Source organism: Wyeomyia smithii, chromosome 3 (assembly GCF_029784165.1).
Source record: "Wyeomyia smithii strain HCP4-BCI-WySm-NY-G18 chromosome 3, ASM2978416v1, whole genome shotgun sequence".
In the NCBI taxonomy this organism is placed as follows: domain Eukaryota; kingdom Metazoa; phylum Arthropoda; class Insecta; order Diptera; family Culicidae; genus Wyeomyia; species Wyeomyia smithii.
The window spans coordinates 221,870,580-221,886,395 of record NC_073696.1 but is presented as its reverse complement, the minus strand read 5'-3'; the positions used below and the strand labels follow the sequence as shown (position 1 = coordinate 221,886,395).

General features: G+C 39.5%; 2 protein-coding genes across 2 annotated transcripts; one reads left to right on the top strand and one right to left on the bottom strand.

Moving 5' to 3' along the window:
* Positions 1 to 10,977: 10,977 nt before the first annotated feature.
* LOC129731333 (general odorant-binding protein 19d-like) lies at positions 10,978 to 12,172 on the top strand. The gene is made up of 2 exons (XM_055691230.1): positions 10,978 to 11,136; positions 11,199 to 12,172. Exons 1-2 carry the CDS (start codon positions 11,080 to 11,082, stop codon positions 11,583 to 11,585), a joined length of 444 nt encoding a protein of 147 aa, XP_055547205.1. The 5' UTR covers positions 10,978 to 11,079; the 3' UTR covers positions 11,586 to 12,172.
* On the bottom strand, positions 11,691 to 14,981 carry LOC129731332 (atypical kinase COQ8B, mitochondrial). Its single transcript, XM_055691229.1, has 4 exons — positions 14,387 to 14,981; positions 13,241 to 14,324; positions 12,991 to 13,183; positions 11,691 to 12,082 (listed from the first exon to the last, which is right to left on the bottom strand). The coding sequence occupies exons 1-4, from the start codon at positions 14,772 to 14,774 to the stop codon at positions 11,723 to 11,725; spliced, it is 2,025 nt and encodes a 674-aa protein (XP_055547204.1). The 5' UTR covers positions 14,775 to 14,981; the 3' UTR covers positions 11,691 to 11,722.
* Positions 14,982 to 15,816: the final 835 nt, after the last annotated feature.

Here is a 15,816-nt window from a genome sequence, read left to right as displayed (position 1 = left end):
CTCCAGATGACGTTTACTTTCAAAACTAGCACCGATGTGACTGCAATTAACAACAGTAGAGTGCTATGTGTAGCTATGCGGTTTCACTTGCTGTCGTATCTAGAACAAGAATGAAGTTAAATTGTTGTTGTTTAAGTTTATCTGTATTTTAAATGTTTTTACAAATTCAAGTGATTTCAATTACTCTTACTGTTACTGTTATTTCAGGATTGTTCACTTTGGTGGCGCCTATTTGAAAAGTGGTTTACAATCACAGTTGTAGTTTAATAAAAAAACATTAATTATGTTCTTTCAAATACATGTAGTAGCGTTGGAAAAGGCCGATTAATGCAATTGCAAATGTCATTCAATTATCGCATTAAAGCACCATGGTCATATCGCGTACGATATCCGCACTAACATAACCCAGCAAACCAGAAGTCGTATAAGAATGTTAATTCTAAATCGCTCAAATGGGCATGTCAAATTAGAAATTACATAAGATGCAACATTCAATTCGTTTATATCGTATAAAACTTAAATCCTATAGAACGCAATTTAACGTGTCATATAAAATTGTGGAAAGTGTCATCCCTCTAAGTCGTATAGAATGCTATTTAAAACTTCAAATGAGGCCATTCAAGATAGCCTGCGAAGTTATATAAAATCGTAACAATTTTTTTTGCAATGTACGTATATGGCCTTCAGATTTGTACACATAGGCGCATTCCATGCATTTTATATGGTCATTTTTTACCGAATAAGGGTTCACTTAACAGAGTTGAGCGTATGAAGAAAAAAAAATTCAATACCCGCATTCATTTCAATACCCGCATTTAAAAAATGAGAAAGGAAATATTTTTGTTTATTTTGCAGCTTTTTTTTCAATTTTAAATTCATTGAAAATGTGCAGATCTTTTTAATGCGGGATAAGCCCGCTCACCAGCGGGGTAAGATTGCCCATCATTTTTTAAGGATAATAAATATTTTCAGGGCCAAAACGGTTGATTTTATCGGTATAGTGTCTTTGACAAAGTTGTAGATGGTATTTTCTTTTAATAAAATATACACTGTGAAAAATCTAAAACATTTTTTTCTTAGTTTTAATTATTTTGGTTTTCGGATATTCATATCCAAGTTCAAATCGATGTTTAAGTAACTTTTGTGGTTTTCAAAAAAATAGTAGGAGGTTGGTATCCAAGACACGACCGCATAGTTGACGTAGGACTACAATAGTTTTATATTTCCTTTTGAGGCTCTGTTTGAGTTGAGCTCGTTTCACTTTTGGCACGGTTAGATTTTAGCACACATGTGCCAAAAACGAGTGATTATGTCTAATCACGTTTCTTAGTTTTCTTGATTATTTCAACCAATTTAAGCTCAACTTTCTTCAAAAGAAAAGTATTTTGGTTTTTTATGTTGCCGAAGCGGATGACCGGAATAGGTAAAACGGTTCCAGGAATATGATCGGAACATGTGCCGGTATCCTAAGGATCATGATCTAAGCAGTACTAAGCCTCTAATTACTCGGGTAGTAATATCAAGTATCTAGGTCGTCAGCCTTAATTCATAAAGCGGCCCTCAAACGACTTGGAACTAAAACTAGTTCATTTGTGGAAATATCTATTAAAAAAAATAAAAAAAGTCATGAAAAGAGAACCGTTCATTTTTGGCATGATTCAATCTTGGCAACAGGAAAATTCGTGTTTGGCAAAATCGAACTAGGTCTGTATTTTGATTATTTATTTGTAGCACTCTATTTTAGAAAAAAAAATATTCTCTTTAACATTGATGAATGCCATTCATTCTAATAGAGTCATTTTTTTTAATACGCGAAAAGGCAAGCTTCTATACAGACCTAAATTCCAGCGTGCGTCGACAGCGGCAATGTAGTCTTCACTTGGCTTGGCTGCACACAAATGAATATCGAGTTCTACTGCACTGTTTGACGACGAGTGACCAGCGCTCTATTCATATATTACTCGATGCAGTACTGTTGCTTGTGCAATCATGTTTTTCTTCAAGACATCAGTTTTAATAACATTCTAACAGCAGAACGCAAAACTGTCTGATAGTGAAGGTGATTACGAACTTTCCGAAAAAGCTTCACCTTCAAGACATCAAATCAGTCTAAGCTTATGAAAGGCGAACATTAGTTGACCTATTGGGACGGGGAGATTCTGTCAATTTTTTTGCCACTGCTATACAGGATATTACAGCAGGCAGTTGGTGTCTACTCATGAAGTCTGTGCCAGGCGTGCTTGCATGTGATTAGTACATTGTTCGTGAAAATTCTACCTTGAAACTTTTATGAAATTTTCACTGTTTAACAATGAAATGACAATGATAACTGAGGAATCACAAAATTGTCCATCATTTTATCAATCCAACGACATATTAATTATTGTAATCCATCATATGGTTACATCAGTATCACCGTTTGAAATCTTTCATTCCAACATTACACCTTGGTTTCAGTTTCCGCAGAACGTATCTCGATATAGTGCGGTTAGACGTAGTCCTACGTCAAAATAAATTTTTCAGGATTGAGTTCAAAATCTTAATTCTATGTTTATATCTTTTCTTTGAATTTATTTACAGTGTATACTTTTTTCGGAATTAAAAAACTACTATTTTCAACTCTGCCGGAGACGTCATACCGATCAAACAATCCGTCCTGGCTCTGAAATTATTTTTGTTCATTAATAACATTTTTACACAAGTTTACTTTTTTCAAAAATTAGTCTTGTTAAAAAAATATTACTAAAAAAGCTTCAACGAAATCGAGAATGGTCGATTAACATCGCTATCTTATGTAACTTTAAATTGCTTTACTGATCCTGTGGATATTTCCTTTGTAGTGTCGGGGCATTTGGGTCTTGGAGTAAAACAACAAGCAGTAGTATACGTGGCGGTTTTACCCCATGTATAGTGGGCAACTTAACCCCCAGTGGAACATTTTTATATTCCACCGAAAAAGTAGTCGAAATTACAAAATAACTCACGGCCTTCGATATTTCCGAAAGAAGACAGACTCAGGCAAGCGGTTAAACGTATATTCAGGAATAAAACAATAGATTTTTAGACAGAAAAACCTTAAGTCCCGTTGCCGCAAAACAATAGCGCATTGACTGGTTGCCAGCTGAAAGGTTGTTTTTAATTATTTCTGTGACCGTTCGCGCACTACCGAAAAAGAAAAGGGTGCAAAATGTTATGTAATTATACTGTAATAGACATGTTAAAGAAATGTTTCAATTATTAGTTAAAAAAGTAGTAAAACTACGGATTGGCGGTCTTACCCCGCTGGGCGGTCTTATCCTGTTTACCCCTACAAATAATAATCTCTTGTGGGCATCCAGCCAAACCGGACCGATAGAGCTCTCACAAACGCAACAATACAACATATATCGTGTAGTGTTGCGCGGTTTGAAGGAAGCCGTGCCAAAGTCTGATGTGATGTCAAAATACAACCGTCTTTTTTAAGACGCAATAGCGTAAATCCTGTTGCGGTACTGAGAATGCTGCATTTCTACTATCTGCTGCCAACCGGCATGAGAATAAGTACAAATTACAACCAAACATAGAGAAAGCAGTTTCTCGTGATGTTAAACTCCCCCCGCGTCAAAGTTAGCTTCGGTCCTCACAAGTTCTGATCTCAAACCACCACGAGTCATATGATTATAACAGACTGTCAGCTGAAACATGGGCACAACTGGAGCGAGGAGGTTGCGACGCGATCATTGTCACGTAAAGCATACTTCAGCGGTAGAGTAAATGCTCTGCTAACCCAAGCGTCTCTTCACCAAGATGGTGCGTGTAGCGTCGTCACGAATTGATACCTTTTTCATCGTGATAGAGTTAATGCTGGCATGTGACGAGGAGTAGGTCCATGTCAAATGAAAACGAAATTGGAATAAAAGGGATAAGGCAAAAGGGGATTTTGTCCTTTTTTCGGCCCTTTCGTATTTTCCACGCCTTCTTGCATAGCGTGATTTCGTACACGCCCACGCGTAGATTGGAAGAAGTCTATTTTTACTAGTACGTGAGATACACGTGGTGTATGACTTATCTTGCGCGGGGGACGTATCGCTGCACTATATTTGATATAAGGAATGAAGCTCGCGTCTCGAGTAAACAACGCGTTCTGTCAGTAGGTCTGAAATGCTAAGATTAGAGTCAAAGATATTTTCTGTCCTTATCAGGTTGCTTAGAGTTAAGGAAAATCTGTTCAAAGAATGTGTTAGAGAATGCTACCAACGCAATGCATTTAAATTTATATCTCTGTATTGGAGGGGAAAGAATTGTATCAAGGATAGGAATACGATAAGTTACTGAATGTTTTGTAAAACTATATTTCTATCTCTGTTCAACAAACTAAGGCTAGGCTTAGAAAATGATTTTAGGAGATATACGAATGTGAAATTCTTCAGCTAGCCTTAAAGCAGTAGTTGTAATTTTACCCCTTGAGATGTGAATTTGTATAAACTTTTTTACTATATAAGCTAATATTTTTGAGAATAAAATTCAGTATCAGTTTAAGATTGAGACTCGCTTGTTTTCCTGTGTCAATAATCACATCCCGAACTCTAACTAGTAAAAGCGGTTTTCCTGTGCTAAGAAAGATTTTTGTCGACCCGTTTCTGTTCCGAGGAACGTATAAAGAGAGGATCCTTCGCCCTCTTGGTCGCATCAAAAACGCGATTACAGTGCGGCTCAAAACAGCGTCTGTTTTCCATCTTAGGAGCGGCTGATCAACGTCCTAGACTGGGACTCTAAACGGAGCTGACAAGATGGTCCCTCAGTTCGGGGGAACACGGGATAGGGAAAGGTCCAACGTGCCGCCTTGGAAAACAATAAGTTACAAATAACGTATGAGAAAATACGAAACGGATCAATCGACATGGACCTAGGTAACGAATTAAGGACTACAATTGGAAACTTGGGACATAAAACTGCAATTTCCTCTGCTTTCCAGGATGCGAATAGATAAACTACGATGAGCTACATTCACGCAACTTCAATGTCATAGCGATGCAGGAGCTTTGTTGGACAAAACAGAAGTTGTAGCACCACCAACAGGCTGGGAATCGGCTTGATAGTAATAGGCAAGATACGCCAACGCGTGATGAAGTGGCAACCGATCGAAGGCAATGTACAAACCGGCAGTCAGGCCAGAAAGCCTGCACGTCGTGTCTAATGATGACGGCCATCCATGCCATCGGTGAACTCCCGTGGTATGGTAATCCGAAATACCCTCTTCCCCGCAGGCATATCCACGAAACCACCTGGAGATCACCCGACCTACAGACAGAGAATCAAATAAACCGCGTCTAATCGACGGCAGGCTCTTCTCCGACATTATCAACGTTCGCACCTACCGCAGTGCGAATGTAGAATCGGACCACTACCTAGTAGCTGCGTGCATGCACTGAGAACTCTGGACAGTGTATAATACCCGCCGAAGTCAAACACCGCGACCAAATATTGAGCAACTGCAGGACTGCGCCGGGGTTGCATAGAAATACGCGCAGCAGTTAGAGGCATCGTTACCTACGGAAGAGCAGTTTTAAAGATGGCTGGAGAAGCATTCGATCCGCTATAGGTATTATTGCTGTAGCGTAGGTTTGACGGCGAATGCAAACAGTTAGTCAAGGACAAGAACGCAACAAGGGCGAGATGCTGAAACACCGTACGAGAGCAAACGTGGAACGATATCGATGGGCACGGAACAGCCAAAACTCCGTCCTCCGAAGGAAGAAGTGCCAGCAAGAGGACCGAGATCGCGTAGCAATGGAAGAACTGTATCAAGCTGACACTCGGAAGTTCTATGAGAAAAGCTACGTGCCGCAAGCCGATATGTACATGAATTTCCCTCTTAACGAACGAGTGCGAGGTGATCGAAAGGTATGGCAATTGATCTTGGTGCACGAGCAGAAGATAACAAGAGGTGGAGGAGGAGATTGGCCGGTTGAAAAACAATAGAACAGGTTGAAAAACAATTGCTAGAGTGAACCAATTTTCCAGCGAGCTGTTGGAATACGGTGGAGAAACACTGGCTAAAGCCGTGCACTGGTCATTACCAAGATTTGGGATGTACACGGTGACAAAAAAGTCCGGTCACACTTTTTTGGGGTCGCCTGTAGCACAGAACAGATATGCAACTTCGAACAAAACTCTGCAGCAAATCGGTGCCCAAGCTTTCGCATTCTTTTTTTGCTGTTCCTACATTGATTTTGCAGTGCATCGTTCGAACAGTTCGCTCCAATAGTTTGAAAATGCACCAAAAAACTATTTTTTTTTTGCTTTAATGACCAGGCAAAAAGGTGATCTTGAATAGTTGAATCTATTAAAATCAAGTTGAGACAGGATCGCATTCAAGAGATCTTCAATGTGGAAATTCAGTAACAATTCACAATCAACGACAATAAAACAAATTAAACTAAAAATCTTTCAACCATTCACACATTGTCTAACAAATTTTCTTTGATCGTACACCTTACGACTGTTAAAACTATTTTAACCTGTTAGTTGATTTACTTGAATATTTTCGTCTAATTTGGAAACCGAATTTCTCGATCAAGAATATTTTTTTCTCGTACCGTTTTTTATACCTAACATTGCTAGAAATGCATATCAGACGCGCTGTAGCACTGCTTACGACATTAGGTACAATGTAAAAAAAAATGATTGTCGTTAGTCAAGATATTCAGTTTTCAACTTGGGCAACAACGAAATTCATTAAAAATATATCTACATAAAAACCGTTGCACGTATGCGGGTGGTACTGTACGTTTATCATGAAAAGGTACCCTTGCTATACCAGTACCGGGGAGAACAAAGGATTCTCTCGATGAAAAAGCGGCGAGACCTCATACAGTCCTTTTGTTGAATGAATGGAATATAAACGTAATAAAATTTCGACTGTAAAATGCATTCTCTCCACCGCTAGATGTCGATACTTAAAACAAAGAGATTTTGTCTCGTTTTTGGTTCTTCAGTTGAACAAATGTGCCTGTAGCCTACACGTTGTATCTCTCTGGTGCCATCTATATGTCAAATGAAAGGGTTAACTTTGCTGCCCAAAGTGGCAGAGTTTCGTTTCTGTGCAGTTTGTTTACATTGAGTTGTGAGCCATGGCAGAGTTAAGAGCAGCTGTTATCGCTGAATATGTGAAAGGGTACAAACCCGGACACATATTGAAACACCTAAAACCGCTCGGAATCAACCGGAAATTCGTGTACCGGACCTTTAATCGGTACCTAGAGACCGGAGGACAAGGCACGATCTGGACGACCAAGGTCTGTGAGAACTCCAAGGCTGAAAAAGATTATACGAGACCGGATTCGCCGGAATCCCGTCCAATCTGCACGGAAGCTGGCCAGGAACCTTAAAATGAACCGAGAATCAATCCGCCTACTTCTGCGCAAGGATTTGAAACTTACACCGTACAAAAAACAGGTGGTTCATGGGGTTACCAAAGCTACAAAGGACAAGAGGTTCCAACAGTCGCGGGAGTTGCTCGGTTGGCGCGCAAATGACGAGATTATTTTTTCGGACGAGAAGCTGTTCGTTTTGGAGCAAACAGTCAATCGCCAAAATGATCGAGTTTGGAGTGTGAGCCTCCAGCAAGCTCCTGCGGACAAGCTGAACGTTTCCCGGTTCCAAAATAAGACGTCAGTGATGGTTTGGGGAGCCATTTGAAAGAGAGTTAAACTGCCTCTTATTTTTATCGATAAAGGGGTCAAAATCAACGCAGCGTACTACCTGGACACGGTTTTGAATAAAAATGTTCTGCCTCAAGCTGAACTATTGTTTTAAGACGATTACTAGATTACAAGATGGCGCCCCATCCCACACAGCATAGGTTGTTCAGGCCTGGTGTGAGGAAAACTTGACCGATTTCATTTCGAAGAATGAATGGCCTCCGTCGTCTCCGGATCTGAATCCACTGGATTATTTCGTATGGGGATACATGATGTCGAAGCTGAACGACTATAAAATAACAAATTTGGAGCAATTCAAGCGAGTTATCACGAAAATCTGGGACGAGATGCCGATGGAGTACGTGCGCGCCGCTTGCGACGACTTTCCGAGACGTCTGAAGCTGGTTCGATCAGAGAACGGTGGTGTATTTCCGAGATATCGCCTGCGAAGTATCTTTATGAGTTACTGAATAAAGCTATGAAAGCCAGATTCAGATTTTCTTCTTATTCTTTGAAATATTGAGATTTTCCTGTGTGACCGGACTTTTTTGTCACCCTGTAGAACGTAAACCGGAGAAGTGGATGGAAGGTACTGCAATTACCGGGTAATCACTCTGCTGAACGCCGCCTGCAAGGTACTTTCCCAAATACTCTGCCGTCGACTATCATCACTTGCGAAGCAGTTCGTGAGGCACTACCAGATTCATTGAATCTCCGCGCCACCACGGATCAGATATTCGCGGTTCTGCAGAAATACCGCGAATACAACGTGCGCACATGATATATTCATCGATTATAAATCGGCTTAATTATGCACGACTACTTAGATTTCAGGACAAACTAACGCGTTTGGTCAAAAATGTGTGTAGTTAGAGTATCGAGAGCCCTCTCGAGCCCCTTCGAAACTCGAAGAGGTTGAAAGCAAAGAGATGGTCTTTCGTGTCTGCTGTTTAATATTGCCCTGGAAGGTGTAATTTGAAAAGCGGAAATTACCACGAGTGGCGCCGCACCAAGTTGACCATCTACAGAGCACTAATCAGGCCGGTAGTCCTATACAACCATGAGGCATGGACTATGCTTGTGGAGGACCAACGCACTCTTGCGGTCCTCGAGTGGATGGTGCTGCGTACCATCTTCGGTGGACTGCAGATGAAGAACGGAGCATGGAGGATGAAGCTGCAGTAGTTGCTTGGGGAGCTATTTTTCGCCTACACCGCTGAGATTGGGATTCTTTAGTAAGTATGGTTAATATCCAAAATGGTAAAGCTGCTTGTTTCTTCTTGATTCAAGAGCTTGAGCCTCAGGCTCAGGGCTCGACAATGATTTGATCGGGGTGCACGGAACATTGGTCTCGTCGTCGTTCACGTCCTCACTTCACTTGTGCTTCCATTAGTTTAAAGCCTCTCAAGTAGTTTTAAGCCATTTTGATCACCAACCGATCACGGGTACTTGACGGACAGGATTTGGCTGCTGATTCTTCTATTTCGACTCAACTCATATAAGTTTCAGATTTTCATTGATTAGAAAAAGCTTCAAACGGGCCTCAAACATTGTGGAAAATCTAAAACAATGTAAAGGGTTTTCGAATAAGAGTGCTACAAAAAAAACCGAAAGGGGCAGCAAACGACGCCATATTTGTCAATTGTTGAACTGGCAGGACGATTATGACGACCGTCAATTGGACGTAGCGCTCTTATAGTAGGGGCCACTGACTCCGAATTTCGGTAGTAAATATTAATAATCTCGACTCGTTGTTGGGTCGTGCATCTTTCCATTATGAAATGGCAAACCTTACTGAAGAGAAATGTCAAGAGAGCGAAAAAATATGGCGTCGTTTGCTGTTCCTATCGATCTACTCTTGTGGCGCTCTTTTACAATACTGAGGGTTTAAAATGATAAAAAAAGTATCAAAATTCGGTAAAAATGATAAAAAGAATATCGAAATTCGGTAAATTCGGTTGTCGATTTACAGTTTTTGAAGTATATCTCACATGAGATATTTCGTATGTTATTCAAAAATGTCTAGTAAATTTTGAATTTCAGCGTTTATTGTAACGTAAAATAAATAAAAAAATTTTTTTTTCAATTCCTCCTAGAATGATACTCTATTCATTAGTCAAGTAGTTGCATGATAATCAAATCGTTTTGAATCAAATATATTGCAAATTATTTTGCTCTTCTCGGCATTGTTGTGAAAAACCTTTTATCTATCATCTTATTTTGTGTAATCATACCTCTTGCTGTTCTAGTAGTTATGCACCAACAAACGACATTTGCAAAGCTTAAGCCTGTAGTACACTCTTTGACCGAGCGTCAAATATTTGTCACTTTTTGACAGATAAAAATTTGGTCAAAGATAATTATTTGTCACTCTCCAATTTTAACATGGGGCAAACACGGGCAAACAACAACCATGATTTCAAATAAATTTGACCATTATGTCAGAAGGTCAAATATTTGACCATTAGACAAAGAGTGTACTACAGGCTTTAGTTACACATATAAAATTAACCAGCTATATTTTTTGTGATTTAAATTACACTGATTATTACACTAGCTTATCGGAATCCGGTAATCGGATAATGATGAACTGTACACTGATCGCGACTTCCACTGGAAAAACTGGAATCGAACAGCCCTTGCTATTATCTGACACATATTTATATTTTTTACTGCGTTTGACTTTTAATTATTACAAACGACTCCCACGGGTTGTTCATGATAGGGCTCAAAAGATAATCTTTTTGCAGTTTGCAGGATTGCTTCCAGTCAATCCAGAAAATGATCGGATTAGATTAAATTTTATAGAACAGTAATTAGTCTATAAATCCTAATTAGTTAATACTTCAAGTGAAACGGAAAATGAGAACTTCCGAACTAAATTAAACAATTAACCTTATCAAGACGTTTATGAGTCGGTTATCGGTCGGTTATTTGACGGTTATCATATGCATGTCGTTGTTTCCAAAATGACCCCGACGGCCATCAAGTTGGTGAAAATCAACAGCGGATAGAGTTGGGCTGAACAAGCCAAAACAGCAAATCACTTCCAATAGCTAGTAAATGAATCTCGATTAGCGCTGTAGGTAATTAGTACTCGTTCTCTCTCTGTATGGCGCATGATGCCATCTTGTGTTTGTCCGCGTTTGGAAGAAGCGACTTTCCGGAAGTGGGACGTTACCCAAGTGCGCAATCAACGGAACGCTATCAAATGGACTGATGGAATGGCTTGCGGTCATGCAAATTACAGCCGGTACTTTTAGCAAGAGATTCTCAATCATTTTTGTCATCTATTTGATGAAGGTACACTTGTACTATAAATATGATGTAATCAACTGATTTCGATTTAGTTGCTTTCCTGCACTCGACTGAATCGGTTAAAAAAGTTACTACAAACATGAAGTATTTTTATAGCTTAGCTGTGTTTTTTGTGATACTAGTTGTTAGTTGCAAGGTTCGTTAAAATTTCACAATCAAATTCAAAGTAGAAGTTTTAAAATATTTAACTCTATACAGGGTGAAGCTACAGATGAAGAGAAAAAAGCACAGGGAAAGGAGATGCTGCGAAGCCTAGCGCAGGAATGTAAAAAGAACGAGGGAGCTACCGATGAGGACGTCGAAGGAGTGGTCGAAGACAAGATGCCCGAAACAACGGTGCAAAAATGTTTGCATTCATGCATGCAAAAGCAGTTCGGAGTTTCCGATGGAACTAAATTTTTAAAGGAAGGTTTCATTCAGGTTAGCTCCATGGTAGTTGGTAAAGACGATGAAAAAATGAAAATAGCGAAGGAAGTGGCCGAAGAGTGTGACGGAACAACAAATAGTGACCGTTGTGAGCTATCGGTTGATATCATGACCTGTATTCGAGATGCATTGAAGAAGCGTGGTGTCGAAAAGCCCTAACATTATTTTAAATGTTTATTAAACCAATGCCAAACGTTGAATTCAAAACGATTCTATATTTTTAAGAGCATATCGAAAATGGATTGATTGACAGGAAGCTCGTGATTATTTTAATAAATTGTTTTTATTCGTCAAACTCAACCAAACGTGTAATTATTTGCTATTTCGCGGAACAGTGGCTTGCAGTCAATTCTAGCATTTAGTCTAGCGCATAGCAGAAAAACACCCGACAACTTTCGGTGAAGAGAGTAGATTTCCTCCGGGGGAGGACACAACCGATGGGCAACCATGACCGGCACTAGGGCTGCGATTTTTTTCGTAGTGCTTTGTCTTCCGAACTCAAATTCGCCCTCAACACTGAATACTTCACCCAGAATTAAGACAGCGTCTATGTGGGCATTTTCCATTGCAGTTGATTCGTAGCCAGTAAGAAATCCCATTCGTCGCGATAACTCCAAGATGCGCTTCCGATCGTTTTTAGTTGCCGCTTGTATGATCTGCAAACATAAATAGGATTAGAAGTATAGTAAATACTTTTGTATTTTATTATTTCAACAAAAAACCGTTACTACAAACAGCAGAAACAAACAATTGGTGTTTTGCAAAATTTCCTAATTTCTTATTTTTTTTTTATTTCAATAGATAGGACTAAAATAAGACCGAAAATATTTTTTCAATATGTCAATAAAATGAGAACCAGAAATCTGTCTATGATCGATAAAAAAATGTTGTAATTACCCTCAATCAAATTTAAAAAAACTAGTTTATGAAGCAAGACTCCTTCAGTGTTAATAAATTTCCTCAAGAAGGAAAAACATTCAATAATTAAAATTTTTCAACAAATCTTACTAATTATGCATCCAAATATTGTACATTGAAATTAATTAATTTTAATTAATTCAATTGATTAAAATGCATCCAAATATTGTACATTGAAATTAACGAATTAATCGGTTTTACATACTGTAGTTTTTTTTTAAATTATTTTTATAATCATAAAGTACCGATTAAATATCCACATTTTTTATCGTAATTCGCAGGTGGCATTACTTTTGCTCTTTTTCAAAGTATTTGGCAAACATTATGACAATCAACTTCGAAAGAAATTTGTTACATTGTCTTCAGACTTTACGCGGTTTTATTTTTCACGGATTATAGAACATACGCGGTTTCAAGGCGATTAACTGATTACATGCGTTTTTTTACGCGGTACGTATTCTCCGCATGATTTGGTAGATATTATTTCGTATACAGCTAACAGCTAGAGAATTGATGCATTCTATTAATTCCTTACAATTAGAAAAAAATAAAATAAAGTTCATCGCAACACAATCGGTTCGCGTTTACATTCTTATACAGCTATGAAAAATATTTTATAGCAAATATATCAAAAATGTATACAAACCCGCATGTAATCATCCATAAACGGCTTAGAGTAGAACCGTGTAGCACCAAAATCGATCAACATAATCTTGCGGCTGCTGCTATCGTACAAGAAATTCGACCAGTTCGGATCTGTCTGCATGCACCGGAAAGTAAACAGTTCATGTAAGCATAGTCTCATAACTGACCGCGCGATATAATCTCGATGTTCCTGACTAATTGAAATATAGTTAATTCATTCATTTACTCTTCCAAATTTATGCAATAAGTACCTCAAGTTGAAACACTTATCCATTGGCACTCCGGCCACCAGCTCTGTCGTCAGAACGTTCTTCGATGTTAACTCCCGAATCACCTTGGGAACCCGAAACTCCGGCATGTGCTGAATCATTTCACCAAACCGTTCTGTATACTCGGCCTCTCTAATATAATCCACCTCCCAAGCGAGCTCCCGCTTGGCAACAGTTACGACGTTATCTATAAACACACCAGCCGGGAAAACATCCCACACTTTAAGCATAGAGACTAGATTATCGATGTCACTTTCAATACTACGAGCCACTCCAGGATACTGTATCTTGATGGCTACCTCGGTTCCGTCATGTAACACGCCGCGATGAACCTGACCTATGGAGGCGGCTGCAAACGGTTTCCGTTCGAAGGTGGCTAATTTGCTAGCCCAGTTTGATCCCAACTCGCTTACTAACTGTCTCTCTACCTGCCAGTCCGGCATGTAATCTGCGGCCTGTCGAACGCGTTCGAAAGCTTTCACCAACTGAGGCGATACTACATTCGAATCTTGAATGCTGAGAATCTGACCTAGTTTCAAAGCGGCACCACGCACTTTACAGAGTGTATCTACTATGCGTTCGCAATTGCTAGGGCTTAACAGAGCCTCTTTTGGATCTAAAGTTCCTCCTAATCCGAAGGCACCTTTTGCTAATTCGTTTACTGTACCTAAGCCTAAGCCAGCGAAAAGCCCACCGAAGGATGCCAAACGGGCCACCCGTGAGGATGGAACTTTACGCTGTTTGGCAACGGCACTTAGCTGAGGTAGATCGATAGGGGCTACGGGCGATGGAGTTTCGGTGAGTTTAGCACTGTCGTATGTTGATACGATTTTCATCATTTTCTCGATTTGTTTTTCGTCAACCGTTGTCGGTGGGGGAGGCTGAAAATTGCTGTTTTGCTTTGGTGACTGCTGCGTTTGTGCAATTGGCTGGTCAATATTACTTTTTGGTTCCGGAGCTTTGCGTTTGTCATTTTCAAAGCTAAGATTGACTTGACGAGTTTTGTTGTGCTCTGAAAGAATTGCTTCCAGTTCCTTGAGCGTGATCTTAGAGATGTCTAGATTTCCTAAAAGAGATAACTTTTCTAACTAATTTTAAAGTTTAATTTGAGATAAACCTAAATCCTACCTATATCTGAAGGAAAGCCCGCTCCTTGATTTCCCACCGGACCTGTGCCGGTAGCTCCACTCTGATTACCAAAAGTAAAAGGTCTTCCCGGGGAAGAATTGAACTGAGGAACCGAGATAGCAGTGAGCTGTTTGATGCCTTCGGCGACCACTGCACTGCGCTCCAATGTTTCCTTCAGTAGAGAACCAGCCTTGCTCAACTCTTGCTCAGGATTTTGTAGAATTTTTTTCACTGTTTCCTCGCCCTCTCGGAGCTGCTGCTCTAATAATTCACGCACGCTAGAATTGGCCCAAAGGTGCCGGGCGTGCTCCGATTGCGTTTTCGATGCAGCTTCCGTCACCATTTTCAGTGCCCGAAGCAAGGCAAGCATATCCTGAACGCGAGACATCGTTATCGAACGCACTTTGTACTTAGATTTGCAGAGTTTAATTTGGTAGAATATTACTAACTAGTAGGATTAAGAACAACTTCTAACTCAAATTGATCAGCACGTATTTCACAACACATTCGTCATCTTGAGTTAGATAACACCAAAGCACAACATACACGCGAATAGTAATGTAAGGCACCAGGAAATAACAATTCTAAACTGTCAAATCAGCTGCTGCGCGTAAGCAGCGAAAACACAAATACCAGCACACGAAGTGTAAACAGACACAAATTACGTTACTCAGAAAACATGTTTAAAAATTGCATCACCAGTGCTATTCAACAAAAAAACGATTTTGGTTTTTTGTGTAAAAAATGTAAAGCTCTGCAAGAGTCGGAGTATATGGACGCTCTCTAGACTCTGAATGAGTTAGGCGAGGCCCCGTGCTGACAAAGCGCATAAAATATAGCACAAGCTACACAAGTTGAATGCAAGTTAGAGCATACAACACATAAATTGTTTACAAGTTCGAAGCCTTTATGCTAGCATTAAAGGTGCGTTAAGGTACCAGCAAACCCTGTTTTTTACTGTTTTTTTATCCCTTGAATTGCCATTAGTACTATCGATGTTTGTAAATAAAGACGTTTAGTTGTTAATTTAATGAGGAAAGGTTTATGATGACAGCTTCATGGTATGAAATCTTAATAGATATCTCAATCAATGCTCAACTATACCATTCTTGATTTAGTCTTGGCGCTGCTATAGTAACCATATGTAACCGACCAGAAAAAAGTAAAAGGGTGGTATCCAAGACACGACCGCATGCCGTTGAACTACGGTATATTTATATTCCATTAAAACAAATTGTAGACGGAATTGTAACTTAGATATTTTTGGCAATTTTATTTAACAGTGCATTTCTGAATGCTGAGACGTCAAAGCGTTATGAATAATAACATATATTGAAAGATTGGACCTTTATTCGTAGCTGCACATTCATTCAATTTAGCGAATTGGGTAATTTTTTTCAATTTTAGCAAAAAACAACCTTAACGAAACT

Excerpts from the sequence above, each read along its gene's own strand:
- LOC129731333 (XM_055691230.1), top strand. The coding sequence starts at position 11,080 with ATGAAGTATTTTTATAGCTTAGCTGTGTTTTTTGTGATACTAGTTGTT. Across the intron at positions 11,137-11,198 it reads TACTAGTTGTTAGTTGCAAG|GGTGAAGCTACAGATGAAGA; the intron begins GTTCGTTAAAAT and ends AACTCTATACAG.
- LOC129731332 (XM_055691229.1), bottom strand. The coding sequence starts at position 14,774 with ATGTCTCGCGTTCAGGATATGCTTGCCTTGCTTCGGGCACTGAAAATG. Across the intron at positions 14,325-14,386 it reads GGGCTTTCCTTCAGATATAG|GAAATCTAGACATCTCTAAG; the intron begins GTAGGATTTAGG and ends TATCTCTTTTAG. Across the intron at positions 13,184-13,240 it reads GATAAGTGTTTCAACTTGAG|TCAGGAACATCGAGATTATA; the intron begins GTACTTATTGCA and ends TATTTCAATTAG.